General features: G+C 51.3%; 1 protein-coding gene across 1 annotated transcript; it reads left to right on the forward strand.

The window, feature by feature from the left end:
• On the forward strand, positions 1–933 carry LOC309448690 (olfactory receptor 14J1-like; the record flags this gene model as incomplete). Its single annotated transcript, XM_082070418.1, has 1 exon — positions 1–933. One exon carries the CDS (start codon positions 1–3, stop codon positions 931–933), a length of 933 nt encoding a protein of 310 aa, XP_081926544.1.
• Between the last annotated feature and the right edge of the window lie 16,662 nt (positions 934–17,595).

Genomic DNA, 17,595 nt, shown 5'->3' on the forward strand with positions numbered 1-17,595 from the left:
ATGTCCAACAGCAGCTCCATCACCCAGTTCCTCCTCCTGCCGTTCACAGACACACGGGAGCTGCAGCTCTTGCACTTCTGGCTCTTCCTGGGCATCTACCTGGCTGCCCTCCTGGGCAACGGCCTCATCATCACCACCATAGCCTGGGACCAGCACCTCCACACCCCCATGTACTTCTTCCTGCTCAACCTCGCCCTCCTCGACCTGGGCTCCATTTCCACCACTGTCCCCAAGTCCATGGCCAATTCCTTCTGGGACACCAGGAACATCTCCTACACAGGATGTGTTGCACAGCTCTTTCTCTTTACCTTCTTGGTAGTAACAGAATATTGTCTCCTCACCATCATGTCGTACGACCGCTATGTTGCCATCTGCAAACCCCTGCACTACGGGACCCTCCTGGGCAGCAGAGCTTGTGTCCACATGGCAGCAGCTGCCTGGGGCATTGCTTTCCTCTATTCTCTGCTGCACACAGTCAATAAATTTTCACTGCCCCTGTGCAAGGGCAATGCCCTGGACCAGTTCTTCTGTGAAATCCCCCCGATCCTCAAGCTCTCCTGCTCACACTCCTACCTCAGGGAAGCCGGGTTTCTTGTAGTCGGCTTTTCTTTCGCTTTTGGGTGTTTTGTGTTCATCGTGCTGTCCTATGTGCAGATCTTGAGGGCCGTGCTGAGGATCCCCTCTGAGCAGGGACAGCACAAAGCCTTTTCCACCTGCCTCCCTCACCTGGCTATGGTCTCCCTGTTCCTTAGGACTGCCATGTTTGCCTACTTGAAGCCCCCCTCCATCTCCTCCCCATCCCTGGACCTGGTTTTGTCCTTTCTGTACTCAGTGGTGCCTCCAGCAGTGAACCCCCTCATCTACAGCATGAGGAACCAGGAGCTCAAGGGTGCTCTGAGGAAACAGATGACTGCATTTCTTCTGAAACTATAAACTGTCTCTAACTTCTTCTACATAAGAGTCCAACTCATTGCAGGTTGTCCTGTGTGCAGTATTTTTTGTTTCTCCTTGTGTTTGCTTATTATGAAAATATTTTAATTCCCTTTGTAATTCACTGCCTGCTTTTCTTTTCTCACGGAGTGGCTGTGTCAGTGAGGAATTCGTGCTCTTTGTGTTTAAGTAAAATAAAAGGACCTTCCACAACTTTTTTTCTACTGACATCGTAGCTCCAAGGCCTTTCTGGAGCTGCAGGGACAGTTCCTGTGATGGGAGTAGGGGAAACGTGTCCAGCATGGCAGCCCTGCCAGGGAGCAGCAGCGCTTGTTCTTCCAGAGCTGTTCTGGTTCCACTCCACACTCTCCTTCTCATCCCTGTGTTGGTGCAAGGCCTGAGTGCTCTGGCAGCTTGGTCACCGTCCTGCTGTGTGTCAGTCCTGTGAGCGCAGGCAGGGACAGGCAATGGGCACTGTTGTGACAGAGCTGGACTCAGAACAGCCTTTACAGACAGAAAGGTGATCTCCTATGGGCAGTACATGATGGTTTGTATCTTCAAGCATATGAGTACAAAAGTGTCCCACAGATTCAAACACCAGGGTGCATCTGAACAGTGTGTGTGTGCAGGGCTGGCACACAGCAGTGTCCTCTCACAGCCAGGCTTCTGCCAGAGACCTGCAGGACCAGCAGAGCAGGGGCTGGGCTGTGCCCCTGTGCACTGGACACCCCGTGGAAGGAGCCTCAGGTCAGTCATCATGGACTGGCCCCTCACAACCACCATTTGTTGCCCTGGCCTATCTCCCCAGCTCACAGAGGTTGCTCTTCCCTCCATGGAGGAACCCTGAATGAGTAGGTCAGAAATCCATGTTCACATTGTTCAGATGAGATGTGAGCATGCACATCATGTATGTGAGGTGACATGAACCTGAGTGAGGAAAAATTCCATCAGCTATTCCTGGAGGTTCCATGAAGGCCTGTGGGACAGACAGTTTCTCGAGGTCACTTCACGTTGGGAGTAACAGCCCATGGGAAACCACCAACTGGGATCTTCTTCCTTGAACTGAGGCCCCTGTGTCCATTCCTCATGATGTGGGACATCTCAGGTGAGTGCAGAGCATGTGACACACCACAGGGCTGAGGTGCATCCCATCCCTTTGAATGGCAACAGGAGGCCAGAGGGACACTGTGACTCCTGCCGCTGTGTGTAAAAGGGACAGACTCTGTCTCTGAACATCCCTGGGTGCATAAGGAGGCCATGAGGTCAGGTCACATGTGGATGCTTGATGAAACCCTGACATTTCTGTGTGTGACTCCAGGAACAAACTCCACAGGCCCACTGAGATTCATCTCAGCTGCCTTGGACAAGCTCATTGCAAGTGCTCCAGTCTCCTGCCTCACCCTTTCACCTGATTCTAGATTGTGCTCTCAAAAGTGCCATAGAAACCAGAATTCTTCTGGGGTCCTTAGAAACTACAGACCTCAAACCCATCTTCAAGAAGAGTACAAATAAGAACTGGGATAACTACAGGCTGGTCACCCTTCCTCCCATCCTGGGAAAGTGTTGGGACACGTCCTCCTGCAGCCATGTCCAGGAATGTGAAGGACAAGCAAGGGATTGCTGAACCCAAATGGAAAGGACAAAGAAAGGCATGTTGTGTACAAGACATTTGCAAGGCTCAGACATGGTCTCCATCTGGCCGGAGTGGTGCTGATGGGGCTCAAGAAGTGGATGCTAGAAGGTGGTAACGGAAGTACAGGAGTTCCAGTGAGGAGCGCTTTTCACTCACAGTGTTAATAGGAAATATATTTGACAAATTTGAACAAGGTGAGGAAGCGAGATGGGTGTCTACAGTTGTGGGAAAGAGGGGCAGGTGTAGGATGATGTAGAACACACTTCAGTCTTGGTCAGGTCCGGGATGCTGAGGAGGGGGATGGACGAGTGTGGTGTTAGGAGGTCAGTTGTGTCTCAGACACTAATAATCCAGTCAGAATCATGTGGCTCTGAAGGGGACTGTGGGGTCAGTTCTGTGTCTGGAGGTGACAGCCCAGCAGCAGGAACATGGCTGGGAAAGAACCTCTGCCCAAGTGCCCACAGGCCCTACCCAGGAAGAGCCCTTGGAGATGGGTTGTCATGTCCATCCCACCTGAGAACATGACGGGACAGCAGCAGGAACATGGTTGTGTCTGTCAGAGAAGCTGAAAGGCCAGCAGCAGTCCTGGGATTTAGGGGATCATTGTGAGGTTATTTGTCTTTGTTGAGGTGGAAGACCACAAAGAGACTAATGGGTTGTGTTCCCAGCTTGAAGGGCAGTTTCTGACATGGTCGAGTTTTCCTTGTTGGTATGAAAAACAAGGAGAAAAAAAGAGGCACAAACTGCAACGTGGAATGTGGAGACAGGATATCAGGAGTAAAACTGTCACTGGAAGGGCAGTGCTGTGGTGCAAGAGGTCACCCAGAGGGAGCTGGATCAGCCCATGGCTTGTGTTCCAAAGAGCAGCCAGTGAGGGTGCAGACACAGCTGTGAAGGTGCAGAAATGCTGGGGTGAGAGCAGGTGGGGAAGCGAGATGGGTGTCTGCAGCCTGCAGGGAAAGAGGGGCAGGGGTAGCACCATGTAGAACAGCCTGTGGTGGAGATGGCAAAGGGCGCTGTAAGGCTGGAAGGGACCCACAGAACCCAGGTCTGTGTCCCCTTGGCCAGGGCAGCTGTCTCTGCCACTGAGGCCCAGGAGAAGACATGTTGTCCTCATGGCACTGGGGCCTTGTTGCCTCCTTGCAGCCCCACGGGGAAGCTGGAAGTTGTTGTCCCGGTGTTGTCCTTCCCTGGGCCTTGAACACCCACATCCCACGGTCCCAGGAAGAGCCCTGAGCCGTGTGTGAGGGACAGGATCCCCCTTCTCATTGCCTGGAGGTCATGGCTTCTCCTTTCTGCTTCAGAAAGCAAACCAAGGGGTTTCTGAGCATCAGAGCTGAAGAAAGACTGAAAGAGACCTCATGGTGGCTACAGCTTCCTCACAAGGGGTGAAGGAAGGGAAGGTACTGATCTCTTCTCTCTGGCGACCAATGACAGAACCCAAGGGAATGGTAGAAGATGTGCCAGGGGAGGTTTCGGCAGGACTTTAATAAAATGTTATTCTTCAACGAACTAAGTGAAGCCTGCAAATCATCTGCCCTTGTCCTTATGGGAGACTTCAGCTTGCCAGATGTCAGCTGGGAATATCTCACAGCTGGCACCAACAGGTTCAGAAGATTCCTGAAGTATCTGGACAATAACTTCTTGGTGCGGGTACTAAGGGAACTGACCAGGAAAGGTACTTTCCTACATTTGATTCTCACTAAAGGAGAGGGTCTCGTGGGAGAAGTGACGACTGGTGGCTCCCTTGGTCACAGCGACCATAAAGCAGTCAGGTTTAAAATCCTTGCTAATGGCAGGAAAACTGCCAGCAAGACCTTAACACTAGGTATGAGAAGGGCAGAATTCAGGCTGCTCAGAAAACTACTTAGTAGTTAGATTCCATGGGAAGAAGCTTTTGAAGGTGTTGGGGTGCGTCAGTGTTGGTCGTTTTTTAAGTACCACCTCTAAAAGCACAGGACCAGGCCATTCCTAAATGCCAAAAATCTAGCATTCGAGGCAAAAAGCCAGCTTGGTTGAGCAGGGATCTCCTTCTTGAAATATGGTGAAAAAAGAAATTACATGGTTAGTGGAAACAAGGTCAGGCAATGTGGGAGGACTACAGAGATGCTGCTCGTCATTGTAGGGAATAAAATCATGTTGCCAAACTCAATCAGAATTGAAGCTGGCCAGTACAGTGAAGAACAATAAAAAAGGCTTTTCAAAACATGTTAATGGCAAAGGCAAACTAGAAATAATATTGGCCCATTACTTGATGAGCATGGTCACCTTATTAACCGGGACATAGACAATGGCAAGATGTTTAATGCTTTCTTCACCTCGGTCTTCAACACTGATGATGGACTTGGGGGCCCATAACCCTGGGCTGGAAAACCGTGGCTGTGAGAACAACAAACTCCCAATCAATCTGGGACTTCTGTGGGACTTGCTACTCCAGCTGGATCCCTACAGTTCAATGGGCCCTGATGGGATTAATCCAAGGGTACTTAAAAAGCTGGGGATGTCATGACAGAACCCGAGGGAATGGCAGAAGATGTGCCAGGGGAGAGTCAGTTGGACATGAGGAAAAGGTTCTTCACCCAGAGGTGCTGGACACTGTACAGGCTCCCCAGGGAGGTGTCATGGTCCCAAGCCTGACAGGGTTCAAGAAGAGACTGGACAACATCCTCAGACACACGGGGTGACCTGTGGGGTGTCCTGTGCAGGGACAGGAGTTGGACTGCATGATCCTTGTGGGTCCTTCCAACTCAGGACATTCTACGATTCTCTGTATCCCTGAGGATACACAGGAAACTTGGAAAGTACATTGCTTTTGTTGCCAGGTAAACATAAACTGGTCTTGTATGGAGCTGGCAGGTGGGGGTGGGCACAGTGTTGGTGATGGGGTGAGGGGTGGTCGACTTTTTTGCATAAGCATTAACTTTTGCCTTTGGCAAAACATTTCTGATGTTCTGATCCATCTCTTTCTGACTGTGGGATACCAGCTTGTACAAGATCATTCTACATTTGTGTTCTCATAACTCATGCTGTAATTCCATTTTGTTTTGCTGCCTTTCCTCTATTTACCACCCAAGCAGAGGGGCCCAAAATTACAGCCCAGATTTCCTCCAAGGAATTTGCTAGAGCACCTACATTACCTGTAGCAGTTGTCACTGCTGCTGTAGTCAAGGGTTTTGGTGAGGCAGGTGCTCCTCTCAAAAACTGCTTTTTGACACTTGTTACTGCTGCACTGTCCAGATTGGATCCTAACAGCCATGCATGAGCCATCCCCATCTGCCACATCACATTAATACCTTTTGCATCGCACACCAGGTTCTGAGGGATGACACTGATTTGACAGGTTCAGCATAGGGTGGTGAAACTTCTGCACACAACCACTGATATGCTGTAATGCAACAACTTCATGGTCAGGAGCTCTAAGATGGGTAAATAATTACCAAACCCATCTCCTGGCTGACTTGCGAGAAGAATCCCGTGCTGCTTCCCATGGCAACACATGCAGAGCCGTTTTGGTTGCCTGGGGGGTAACCACTGCCCCATTATCAGTCTCAGGCCATGCCTCTGATGGAGCAAATTGATCCAGGGAAATGGCCATGGGGGCCCAGCGCTCGGTACTGGGCCATCCCTGAACACAGGGAGTCACCAGCACGGCTGCCCCAGTCCCTGACTCTCTTGCAAACCATGGCATGGTTGTTTCTGGTGATGCTGACCGTGCCAAATGCGTGAGCCGACACAGGCAGGTCGCAGGAACAACCACAAACCGCAGATGAAATGCAAAGTGTAATTTATTTTCTTTAACTCACTAACTGGGGGATCCCCCAAAAAGCACCTGAGCACCTGGGCAGAGGTGACACAAGCAAGAGTGCAGGCTCTGCAGAGCTCAGTCCTGGCTGGATCCCAGGGTCTGCTGGTTTCACCTGTACATCAGGGATCCATGCAGGTGCGGTTTACCACACTGCTTTGATATTTACCTGCAATAGAGCAGGAATTTCAAGGATGTTTGAGAAGGTGCCTTTAAGATTTCACAAGTCTATGTTATATAACGACAGAGGTTCAACTTGCGAAGCACACAAGGCTAAACTAAAATTAGTGTGAATTGTGTTTTCCTACACTCTGGGTACAGTCACTTAGGTGTATTTGCAAATCTCCTCCTTGCCAATCTTGCATTATATTCCCACACCTACAATTAGTGTCATGCTCAGTATAAAGCTGGAGCTGGCATTTCTGCCTGGTCACTTCCATTAGTTCAGCTTTTCCAGCTACTTTGGTTAGTTTTGTTTGGAAGTTCCATTCTGTTGGGACTTTTGAGTGAGTTCAGCCTTTTGCTGTTCTGCCACTGTTTGCAGTTGGCCCTTGGGCCTTTCTGCTCCATCGTGCTTTGATTGGCCGTTTGGGACCAAGGTGCTCCCTTCTCCAGGACTGGCTGTTTCGTGTGACTGGTGTTACATGAGGGAATGCACAGAGTGTATTTTCTTAATTTAATTTAATTTAATTTAATTTAATTTAATTTAATTTAATTTAATTTAATTTAATTTAATTTTTTTATATTTCATTTTAATTTTTTATTTTCATTTTAATTTTTTATTTTCATTTCATTTTATTATATACATAGTAGTAGTATATTATACTATACTATTTTTATTATCTTATTAAAATGCCTTTTCTGAACCCACAGGTTTCTCCCTTCCCTTCAGTTATCTTCCCTTCAGTTATATTAAGTGCAATTCTGTATTGCACTTAATTGGTTGGGGGACTACGTGAGCAGCTATTGTGGTCTTAGTAGCTCGCTGTGGTAAAACATTGACAGGGAAGGATAGTAGTGGCTCAAGAACTCTTGAAAATCACTTTCCAAGATGACGGCACTTTTTTTTTTTTTAGTGGGAAACAGCATGAGAAAGGAAAACCATCAGAAACTGCAGCTCTGGAGGCCCAGACTGGAGCTAAGGATAAAGAAATGTCATTCTGAGCACAGTGCTGTGGTCATTCAGAAGGACTCTGGATCAGCCATGACTTTGTGTTTCAAGGAACAGCTGGTGAGGATGGAGAGACAGCAGCACAGGTGGGGACACACTGAGGGGAGAACAAGGTGGGGAAGCACATGGGCTGTCTGCAGGTTCCCTCATTGGCCACGAGAGACTTGCATTACTTTTCCTCACATCAGACTTCTCCACTGAGCTCTGCAGGAGATGCTGCAGCACCTGTGCACCAGCTCCACCTGCTCTCCTGTGTAAACATTTCACAGTTTAATAAACAGTAAAACACTTTCCTCAACTGTGTGTGTAACCTGGATCTAATGAGGTCCAGCATCCACAAGGGACATCCACACAGGAATTGTTTTAGACAAAGAGATAGGAAAGGATAGATATAAACACAATTAATGTGTTGACTGTCATGTGAATAAGAGCTCTGAAGAATGAGTCAAGTTTGTAACTCCCTGAAGCTCAAAGGAGAAACCAGACAGTTGAGAGGAACTGAATGACCAAAGAGCAAGTGGAGGAGAAACCTGAGAGCACTGGGAAGGGCAAACGTCCAGACAGTGCTGGAAAGTTGTCCTTGGACAGGGACATTTAATCAGGAGAGGTGGGAACTCCAGAATGACAAGGGAGATGAAATACTAGAGTGTTGGTAACAGAAGTAGAGGGGAAGACAAATATTCCTTCTCCTATCCTTTGTACACTTCCCCATAATTCACTTTTTGGCTTTTTTCTTTTAAATTTTAATATGTTAAAAAAAAAAAAAACTAAACAAAAATCTCCAATCAAACAAACAAACAAGCCAAACAAAAGAAACAAAAAACCCCAAAAAACAAAGCAAAAAAAAAACCCCAAACCAACTAAACAATAACAACCAAAACCAAAAACAAAACAGCAACAACAACAACAACAACAACAGCAACAAAAGAAACACAAACAAAACAACAACAAAAAAGTGCACCTTTCCAGGCAGACATCAGTCATCAGCGCTCTCACCATAAACAGCCAGTGCCATTTTAGGACCCCCAGTGTACCTGGGGTGCTGGCCTGGGATTGGCATCTATCACACAGGATCTGGGGAGACCAGAGCACCTTGCAGTGAAGGTGGAGCCTGGGCAGGGGTTCCCGGGGCATCTACACTGGCACCTGGTGTTTGTGTCCCTGGAGATGAAGACATTTGTGTCCTAAATCTATTCCCAGTTCTGGAAAACTCTTTCCTTTTCAAAGAACCGCCCCCCGCCGCCAAAGAAAAATAAAGGTGTGTTGACACCTTCCTTTGCTTTGGATCTTTGTATTCAGTTCTTCTTATTTTAATATCCATTGACATCAACTGACATCTGATGGGCCTGCAGGCATGAAGCCAAGATCATGTTGTGTCTTGCACAGCGCCCCATGCCCTCTGAACCTTCCCTGCCCAGGACTCCTCACACTTTGCCCAGAGCGAGTCACACTGAGGTGTTGGCTGGTTCCCTGGCTAAGATGTTGGTTTAGATGGTCACCTACAGCACAGGTGGATCCTGCCCCATCATCGCCTGCTCTGCTCCAGTCTGAAACAGAGCCCAACATCACAATGGGATCATGAGAGAACTGAGGTTGAAGGGACCTCAGGAGTCTGCAGTCCAACCTGTTACCAACTGGGTCACACCAAGGTGTTCAAGCCTTGATTCAATACAAGTTTTAGCAGGACTAGAGAAGTGATCATCCCTTTGTACTGGGCACTGGTGAGGCTGCACCTTGAATCCTGGGGTCAGTTTTAGGCCCCTCATGGCAAGGAAGACATTGAGGTGCTGGAAAGAGATGAGAGGAGGGTGACAAGGCTGGTGAAGGGTCTGGAGCACCAGTCTTATGAGGAGCAGTTGAGGGAGCTGGGGCTGTTCAGCCTTGAGAACAGGAGGCTGAGGAGAGACCTTGTCACTGAAAAGAGGTTTTATCATGGAGGGTGTTGGTCTCTTTTCCCAAGTAGCAAGTGATAGGACAAGAGGAAATGGCCTCAAGTTGCGCACGGGGAGGTTTAGATTGGATATTAGGAAAAAAATCTTCAGGGAAAGGGTTTTGAAGCAACAGAACACTGCCCAGTGAGGTTGTGGAGTCCCCATCACTGAAAGTGTTTAAAAGACATACAGATGTAGCTCTTAGGGACATGGTTTAGTGCCAGATTTTGGTTATGGTTGGACTCGATGATCTTAAGAGTCTCTTCCAACCACAATTATTCGATGATTCCATGATAAGTCATTTTTGATATTTTCTTTCTCAGAGGACCATGCAGCCTCCCTGAGAGCCAGGGCTTTTCTGAGGTGTTGGAGAGATGTCTCACGGTCACACCAGCCAGTTCCACCAGCTCCTGTCTGTCCCTTCCCAGACAAAACCTTTTCTCCATATCCCAACCTTCCAGGTGAGTTTCTGGGACACAGCAAATGCTGTCCAGGTCCTCTGGGCCTTTTCAGAAGAGAACAGCAGGCCAACATGTTGATGGGCTATCTGTGCATCTAAAAGCTTTTCTGACCTTTTTTTCTCAATGTCCCACTTGTACCCAGCCTTCCTGGTCCTTAGGCTGTGGATGAGGGGATTGAGCAGGGATGTGGGGATGGTGTAGAAAAAAGGCTTTGCCAAACTGTCTTGGGAGGGCTGTTCTGGGCATCCCACAGTCAAGGATGAGGGTGCTGGAGAAAACAGTGGCATTGGTGAGACGTCCAGGTGGAGAAGGCCTTGTGCTTGTCTACACTGGGGAAGAGAGCAGTGATGCATTCATGGGATGCCCATGTGAACAGGAAGGGGACAAATGGCTATAAAATGCCTTCCAGCCAGTTCTTTACCCATCGCAGATACACCATCCAGGCCATGAGCTGCAGCTTCTCCAGGAGATGCTGTGGGATACGGTGTCAAAGGCTTTACTGCAGTCTAAGGACACAACACCCACAGCCCGTGTGGCGGATTCACTCCCCATGACAGACTTTCCCTCATCTGCTCAGCCTGTCACCTTGTCACAGAAGGAGATCAGGGTGCTCAAGCAGGACCTGCCTTTCATCCAGCCATGCTGATTGGGCCCGATTGCTCGTCTCGTGTGTGTGACCTCACAGTCCTTGCCCAGCCCTGTTCCTGCTGTTGGCCAATCCCCTGCAGAGGCAGAAGTGACCTCACAGTGCCCTCCACAGCCATTGGTTCCTACAGCATTGTCCCAGCCAGGTCACTGCATCTCTTTCTGTTCTCCCTCTGCTGTCACCATGACTGTACCAGCTGTCTGATGTGCTTTCTGACCTCATGGACCCTCTGGTCCTGCCTCCCTCCTGCTGGTCAATCCTGTTCCTGCAAGAGAAGTGACGACCAGCCAGTGTCCCCTCTGTGGCACCTGGACCTTCCAGAGCTGGATGGATGGTGGGAACTGTCACCATCAGCCAAGGCTCTGCGTGAAGTCTTCTCCTGGCACAGGAACAGCTCTGGCTGTGCCTGCTGAGCACCACGCTGCCCCACGGAGAACAGCAACACTGGCAGAGTGGGTCTCTGTGGTCTCTATGGGGCTCTATGGGTCCCTATGGTCTCTATGGGTCCCTATGGTCTCTATGGGTCTCTATAGGTCTCTATGGTCCCTATGGTCTCTATGGGTCTCTATGGTCTCTATGGTCTCTATGGGTCTCTATGGCGCTCTATGGCGCTCTATGGGTCTCTGTGGGTCTCCATGGTCCCTGTGGGTCTATATGGGAAAGTCGACGGGGGGACCTGTCGACCCCAGCAGCCCTGGGCCCCAGCATGGCCCAGTTAAGCAGCCCTGGGCCCAAGGGCTCAGCCCAGGGACAGCCCCACAACCAGGGTCAGAGCGGTTCCTGCTGCTGCCCCGAAGGTCACCAGCCCCAGGCAGCCCTGAGCCAGAGTGCAGGTGTCTGAGCTGGGCTGAGCTGGAAGGGGCTGGAAAACAGCTCATCGCAGGAGGCGATGGAAGAAGGTGCCGTGTGTGTGGCACCGGGGTGAACCGACACCCTCAGTTTGGCATCTGGACCCGTGCTGGGCTTGCACATGGACTAAGCCCCAGCTCAGAGCACAAATTGCTGTTCCCAGCCCTGGGTGCCAAGCACTGGTCCTGCTCTCTCCTCCCTGGTGCGACCCGAGAGCACGACTGCCCTGCCTGCTCCTGCCTTGGGGCTTGGGGAGCTCGGATCAAAAGGAAAGACAGACTCATGTGGTTATGGGATCGCTTAAGTGTCCTGGGATTGCTTTGCTAATCACTCTGTAACGTTCCCGGGCTATTAGCTCAATATGTGCCCAGAGAGGCAAATAAGTCCGTGAACCCACTTTCCAGTTAAGGTTTCCTTCTCACAAAAAAACACACTTCCATTTTCTCATCGGCAACAGACTGAAAGATGGAAGCTGAACCAGCATCTGCTTCTTGTGAAAACAGGTAACAACAGATGGTTCCACTCAGTCGATCCTTAGTTGCTTCCTGCATAGGAAAACTGTCCATTAATTTAATCTCCGGTGTCCAGGCAGGGCCTTGCTGATGTTCCTGTGTCACAGCAAGAGTGTGGATGTCAGGCTTTCTGCAGATTTGTGACTGAGTGTTCCTGTTTCTTTTAATTAGGACAATCTTTCTGTGGACTTCTGAAATCTCCCATAAGCTGGTGGGTTTAGAGAAGGACGGGGAGCTCCAGTGAGCTCAGGGAGGACCAGGCAGCATCACAGGCAAAGCAGACGAGAACTTGACTGGGTGAACATTAAAGGAATTTATTGATAGAAGAAACGGCTGTGTCTCCCCCATCCCTGGGCGGATCACCGTGCACCCTGAACCGATACAGGCAGGTGTAGTCCGGGTGGCCCCAGTTGCTCAGCACTTGCAGCCTGATGTAATTCACGACCCCAGGGAGCTTGTTCTGCAAGGACAAGAAGAAACGAGTCGCCCTTTCCTCTCTGGCCCGTGAGCACTGACAGAAGTGCCGCAGCAACGGCCTCGATCAGCAGCTTCCTTCCTGCTGCCCTGCGGGGGTTTTTGACCTGTCATGGTGCAGATGTTCCCTCATTGGGCCATGGGAACGGCCAAGGAAGAAGCAGCGACCAGGTGCCTCAGCAAATACACTGGAAAGCTCTCGCCTGCTTTGGGGCACAGGCTTCCACAGTCAGAAGACGCAGTGCTGGGGTCAGTATAATGTCTCGTTGCCTTCTCTAGAAAGCCGCGGAAACAGAATGGCCTCCTTGTCACTGCTCACTGCCAGCACCAACAGAACCCTCAGGAAGCCCAGTATTCCTGGTCTCTACCTGGCAGACCAGCAGTCCTGCATCCTACGGGATGTGGCCGCTTGTGTGCACTTGGGGTCCAGGCAGTCAAGCTGATTCCAGCTTCAACTGTAGTGGTCCTAAGCACTGAAGTTTAACCCCAAAATGAAAGAGAAGACAGCAGTGCAGCCATCCGCCACCAGGAAGTTAAAGCAGAAGAAAGGCAGCGTGGCACTCGCTCAAGGATGGGGCTGCCTGTACCCTTTGGCAGGGAAGCCTCTCCCCATCCAGCCGCATTTCTCCTCCTCTCCTGCAGTTCTCTCCCTCTGTGTCCCCATACCTTCAGCTGGAAGGTCTGACTGGGATTCAGCGCTGCCAGGAAAGTGAACTGTCCCAGGAACGTTCCCTGCTCCTCGTGTTCTTCCTTGAAGCCCTACAGAGAGACAGGGGTGGAGAAAACAAGAGCGTCTGATGCACCATGGAAGACTGAACTTCAGTCGGTGAAGTACGGGGTTATTTCAGCTATGGAGTCCAAGGACCATGAGCACAAGGAAAAGCCCTGAAGCTGCAGGTGGGCAGCACGTCACACTTGCCCACTCAACGAGTCCAGGCTGGCAGTCAGAAAAGGAGCAGACGCTCCCAGTGGGAGGGAGGTGACCTGAGCATCACAAATGCCAGTGGGGTTGGAAGCCAAAAAGGTTTAAGACCATGCACTGTCCAGCTCCTTTTCCATGTGGCTCCTGGAGTAGCATCTTGTCCCAGAAGCTTTTTTGCGTGGTACATTGAATAAAAGAGGAATACAATGGGAAGGAAGCAACACCAAGGAGCCTGTTTCTTCTGAGAGACAGAAGGAAGCTTCAGGCCACCAAAATCTTTGACCCATCTTCATCCCCTGCTTAGAAATGCCGTGCAACCCCTGCCCCCCACACTAGAGAAGTCACTTACGTAGACAGCAAAGTCCTTTGGAGCTCCAGAGATACTTTCTCCATGGAACGCTGTCCCTGAGACATGGGCCATGGTGACGGCTCTGGGAACGACCGGCATGGACAGCTTGATGAACACGTGTCCCTGACTCCCTGGGAAGGGCCAGCAGTTGCCAGGATGATTGTCCGGCTGAAAGGACAAGAAACACTCAGCAGGGGATACAGGAGGAGAGCAGGTCCATGTGAGAAGGAGGCAGGAGAAGAAGCTTTGAGGAGCAAAGACAGGGGAAGGCAACTCTGAGCAGCATGTGTGGTTCATTCTCCTGACCTTTGTGTTACTGCTTCTTGGTGTTCCTACCTCCAGAATCAGCTCAGGAGACCTCATGTAATCCATTATCGGCAGGGAATACAGGAACACCTTTGCTTTGGCATCCCGGAGTGATGGAGAAGTCCTGGAAAGAATGACGGCAGCCCCTGGAAATTAAAACATAAGCATGATCACCAGGCAGTGTCAGGAGGAATATTACACTGTTGCCTTGAAAAAGGCTTCTCAGTTGTCATCCATGTCCTACAGTGGTTCCCCTTTGTCTTGATGGCACGACCCCTCTGGAACACATAGCAAGGAGTCACCAAACTGTCATATTTGGCCATGGAAATAGGCAAGACTGTGAACCAGCCTTTCTGTGCTTCCCATGGGGTCTGGCCCATTACAGCCTCTGTCACTGGGGGCACTTTTAGGGCACGAGGTGACCCGTGACTTCTCACCCCTTCTCTCCTACCCCTGGGCACGTTCCAATGCCCATCTTGTCAATCTGGACAGGAAGCGTGTTGGAACTGGTTTGTATGTAAAATGTCACGGCACCTGCTGATTTCAGGGCGTAATCCGGCATCGGGACGTGGATTTCCTCCAGCTTCTCCAAAGCTTGATTGATGATCTCCTGAACAGCCTGGGAAGGAACACAAAGGAGAGCGCCTGTTAGAAGGAAAAGGACCAGGGTAAGCAGGACCCTGCAAGGCCAGCCAAGGTGAATGGGGACAAGGCTTGTTTCAGATGGAAGAAACAACCAAATTGCCTGGAAGCCTCCCAGGTTTGCTCTGCTCTGATTGACGGGATCAGAAAGTGGGGGCTGCTCACTGCAGTGCTCTGAATGCTGGAGCTGCGGGAAGGGGCTGTTCCTGTGCAGAGGCCCCAGGCCAGGCAGCACGGACAGACAAGCCTTCTGGGCATGAGATAGGCCCAGCTTAACTCTGGATCTCTGAGACCATTCTTTCTTTCCAGCCCTCCCTTGAGGAGGACCCGAGATCTGGGTGCAGAGGAAGGTCCGACTCGGACAGCTGTCATTCCTGTCACGCTCTCTCTTCCCCATAAGGAAGTGTGGAGCAACAGGAAAAGGAAACGTGGCCATGGCAGCACTTGTTCCAGCAGCACCAGCCTGTTGGCTGTGACAGGAATGGAGTAGGATACGTGCGGATGGAGGATAAAACCCCTGAGCAGATCCTTCTGCCTTGTGCCCTTACCCGTCCGGTAACACCTGGGAGCTTTGCCTGCTTCAGTCCTTCCTGCAGAGCCCGCTCAGTGACATCCTCTGCACTCCAGCGCAGATGATAAAGCTGTTCCTGGAGCTTTCGGAGCTGGACGGGCAGGGACGGGGTTTCACTCAGGTCTCCTAACTCTTTTGCAGGGCTCCAGGTTAAGGCGCCAAGTCGTCCCACGTGGTAAACTCCTGTTGGACACACACCAGAGCTCAGAACTCAGTCTAAGGCTGGGCTGTGCCTCGGGCTGCCCGCTCCCCTTGCTGTGTCTCTCCCAAGTGCCATAGCAGTCTCTCCTCTTGTTGCCTTTGACAGTGGCCATCATGGCGTACGGGCTCCGCAATAGATGGACGTTCCCTGCCCTGGACTGTGCTCCTTGTCCTGCAGAAGACTCTCAGCCCCTGGGGCAGGAGAGCTCAGCCACAGCCTCTCCCTGGGCTGAAGGGAACTGGCTCAGCCCTCCTGGGGAAGGCAACTCAGCCCTTCCTCACCCACACCCGTACCGCTGGAGCAGGGACCGGCACAGCTCTGTGGGGACTTTCTGCTCTTGGCTGAGCTCCTCTGCTCACAGCGGGGGAAGCGGAACAGGGCAGGATGGAGCCCCAAGTGCCTCCTAAAGCACCGTCCTCAGGTCGCAGATCTGCAGAGACTCACCGAAGGAGAACAGACCAAGGAGCAGCACCAGGGTCGTTGCCTTGAGCGCCTTCATCTTCCTGCAGAGCAGATACAGAAAAGGCTGGTGAAGCTGGCGGTTCCCGTGCAGATCAGCAGCAGACTGGAGAGCAGCAGCGGGGACTGCAGCCCTTGAGCCTGGCGTTCCTGCCGTGTGCATTGGCTTGGTCCTGCACCAGCTCCAGTCACTGCTGGAGGTGTCACCAGCTGCACCAGTGGGGGATTTGTCACGGCAAAGATTGTTTCCTTAGGGACAAAGGGCTCAAGATGGACTCTGGACTAAGAGCAGGACTTGCAACAGGACTTGTGTCCACACTTCACATCTGTGGGGCTGGAGAGGGATTCTCTGGAAATGGAAGGACATAACCAACGCCTGTTTCTCCTGCCCAGCATCCGATGGACACTTGTGCTGCTCCTGTTCTCCACCCTCTCAAGAGAAGGTTCAGCCTGTGCCCCTACAGTCCAACAGCTGCCAGGGGGGTGTGTGTCTCCCCTCTCGCAGCGTTTCTTCAGCAGCCGGGTTATCTCTGGCCCTTCTCTTGGCAGAACTGCAGACAAATGCAGACTGGAAAGAGGGAGGGAGGGCTGAATGTCAATGCGTGTTGGCAATCAACAGGCAACTAAGGAAGCACCAAAGAAACCCTCTGGTGGCTGGGCCCTGCTGCCCTGAGCCTGATCTGCCAAGACACAGCACACACCGCTCTGCAAGGGGGAAATTCCTCCTGCCTGTTCCAGGAGGCTCTCAACAGGCTCACAGCAACACTCATCAGGAAAAAACAATCCCTTTTGTTCTCCTAGAGAACTCCTTGCACCCCTCTGAGGATCTCGAGCCCCTTTCCTGAGGCAGAGCCCTGGTGAGGAGCTGACCAGGTTTCCCAATGAAACCTCCTCTGTCAGGAACACGAGTCAGACCCACGGCCAACAGAGGACACGCTGGTGTCCTTCTGGTCCCCGTGGAGAGGAAAACCAAGCAGGCTCAGGGACAGAACCAACCCTGCAGAGCACAATACAGGACGGAGCTGAGCTCTCACAATTACTGCGGCAGGATGTATCTGGGCCACCCCTGGGACTCTCTCTGTCCCATCCAAAATGGACCTGTCCCTCATTCCGCAGAGATCAAAGGCTTCTGGGCCCAGCCCTTGTGTTCATGAAGAGACTGAAAGGCGGCTGCTGCCTTCAAGCAGCTCCAGACCCAGCTCTCAGGCTGCCCTCATGTTCCTCTCCTGTCCACCCTCCACCCACCCCAGCTGACGAGGTGGAAAACACACCTGGGGAAAGGGGAGGAGGAGTTTTCAAACATACCCATTCAGACCTTGAACTTTCTCTGGTTGTCCCTTGGTACCTGCTGAGGTGCAGGTAACAAGCATCTCACTCGCTCAGCAGTGAGCCAGAAACTCTGCGGTCTCGGTTCCCTCAAGATCGAGAGTGACCAAGGCGCAGGGAGACCCCTGGTCTTATACCCTGCTGTGCCGACCTCAGCGCTGATGCTGCTTTGTGACACAACTGCAGTGGGTGATGTCACAATGGACGATGCTGCACCTCGTTTGGAGGCAAAGTCCCACCTGACAGGCACAGGTCTCGCAGTCCTGTCTGCAAGGGAAGGAATCCTTCACCACAGAAAGAGGGAAAGGTACAGGAACACGTTGCTCTCAGCAAACAGACTCTGTCAACTACTTTTCCTCTCGTTGACCAAAGTTCAGACGGTGTTACAGAACTACCACAAAAAAGTGAT

The sequence above is a fragment of the Streptopelia decaocto genome, assembly GCF_964273445.1.
Source record: "Streptopelia decaocto genome assembly, chromosome: 21".
Classification (NCBI taxonomy): domain Eukaryota; kingdom Metazoa; phylum Chordata; class Aves; order Columbiformes; family Columbidae; genus Streptopelia; species Streptopelia decaocto.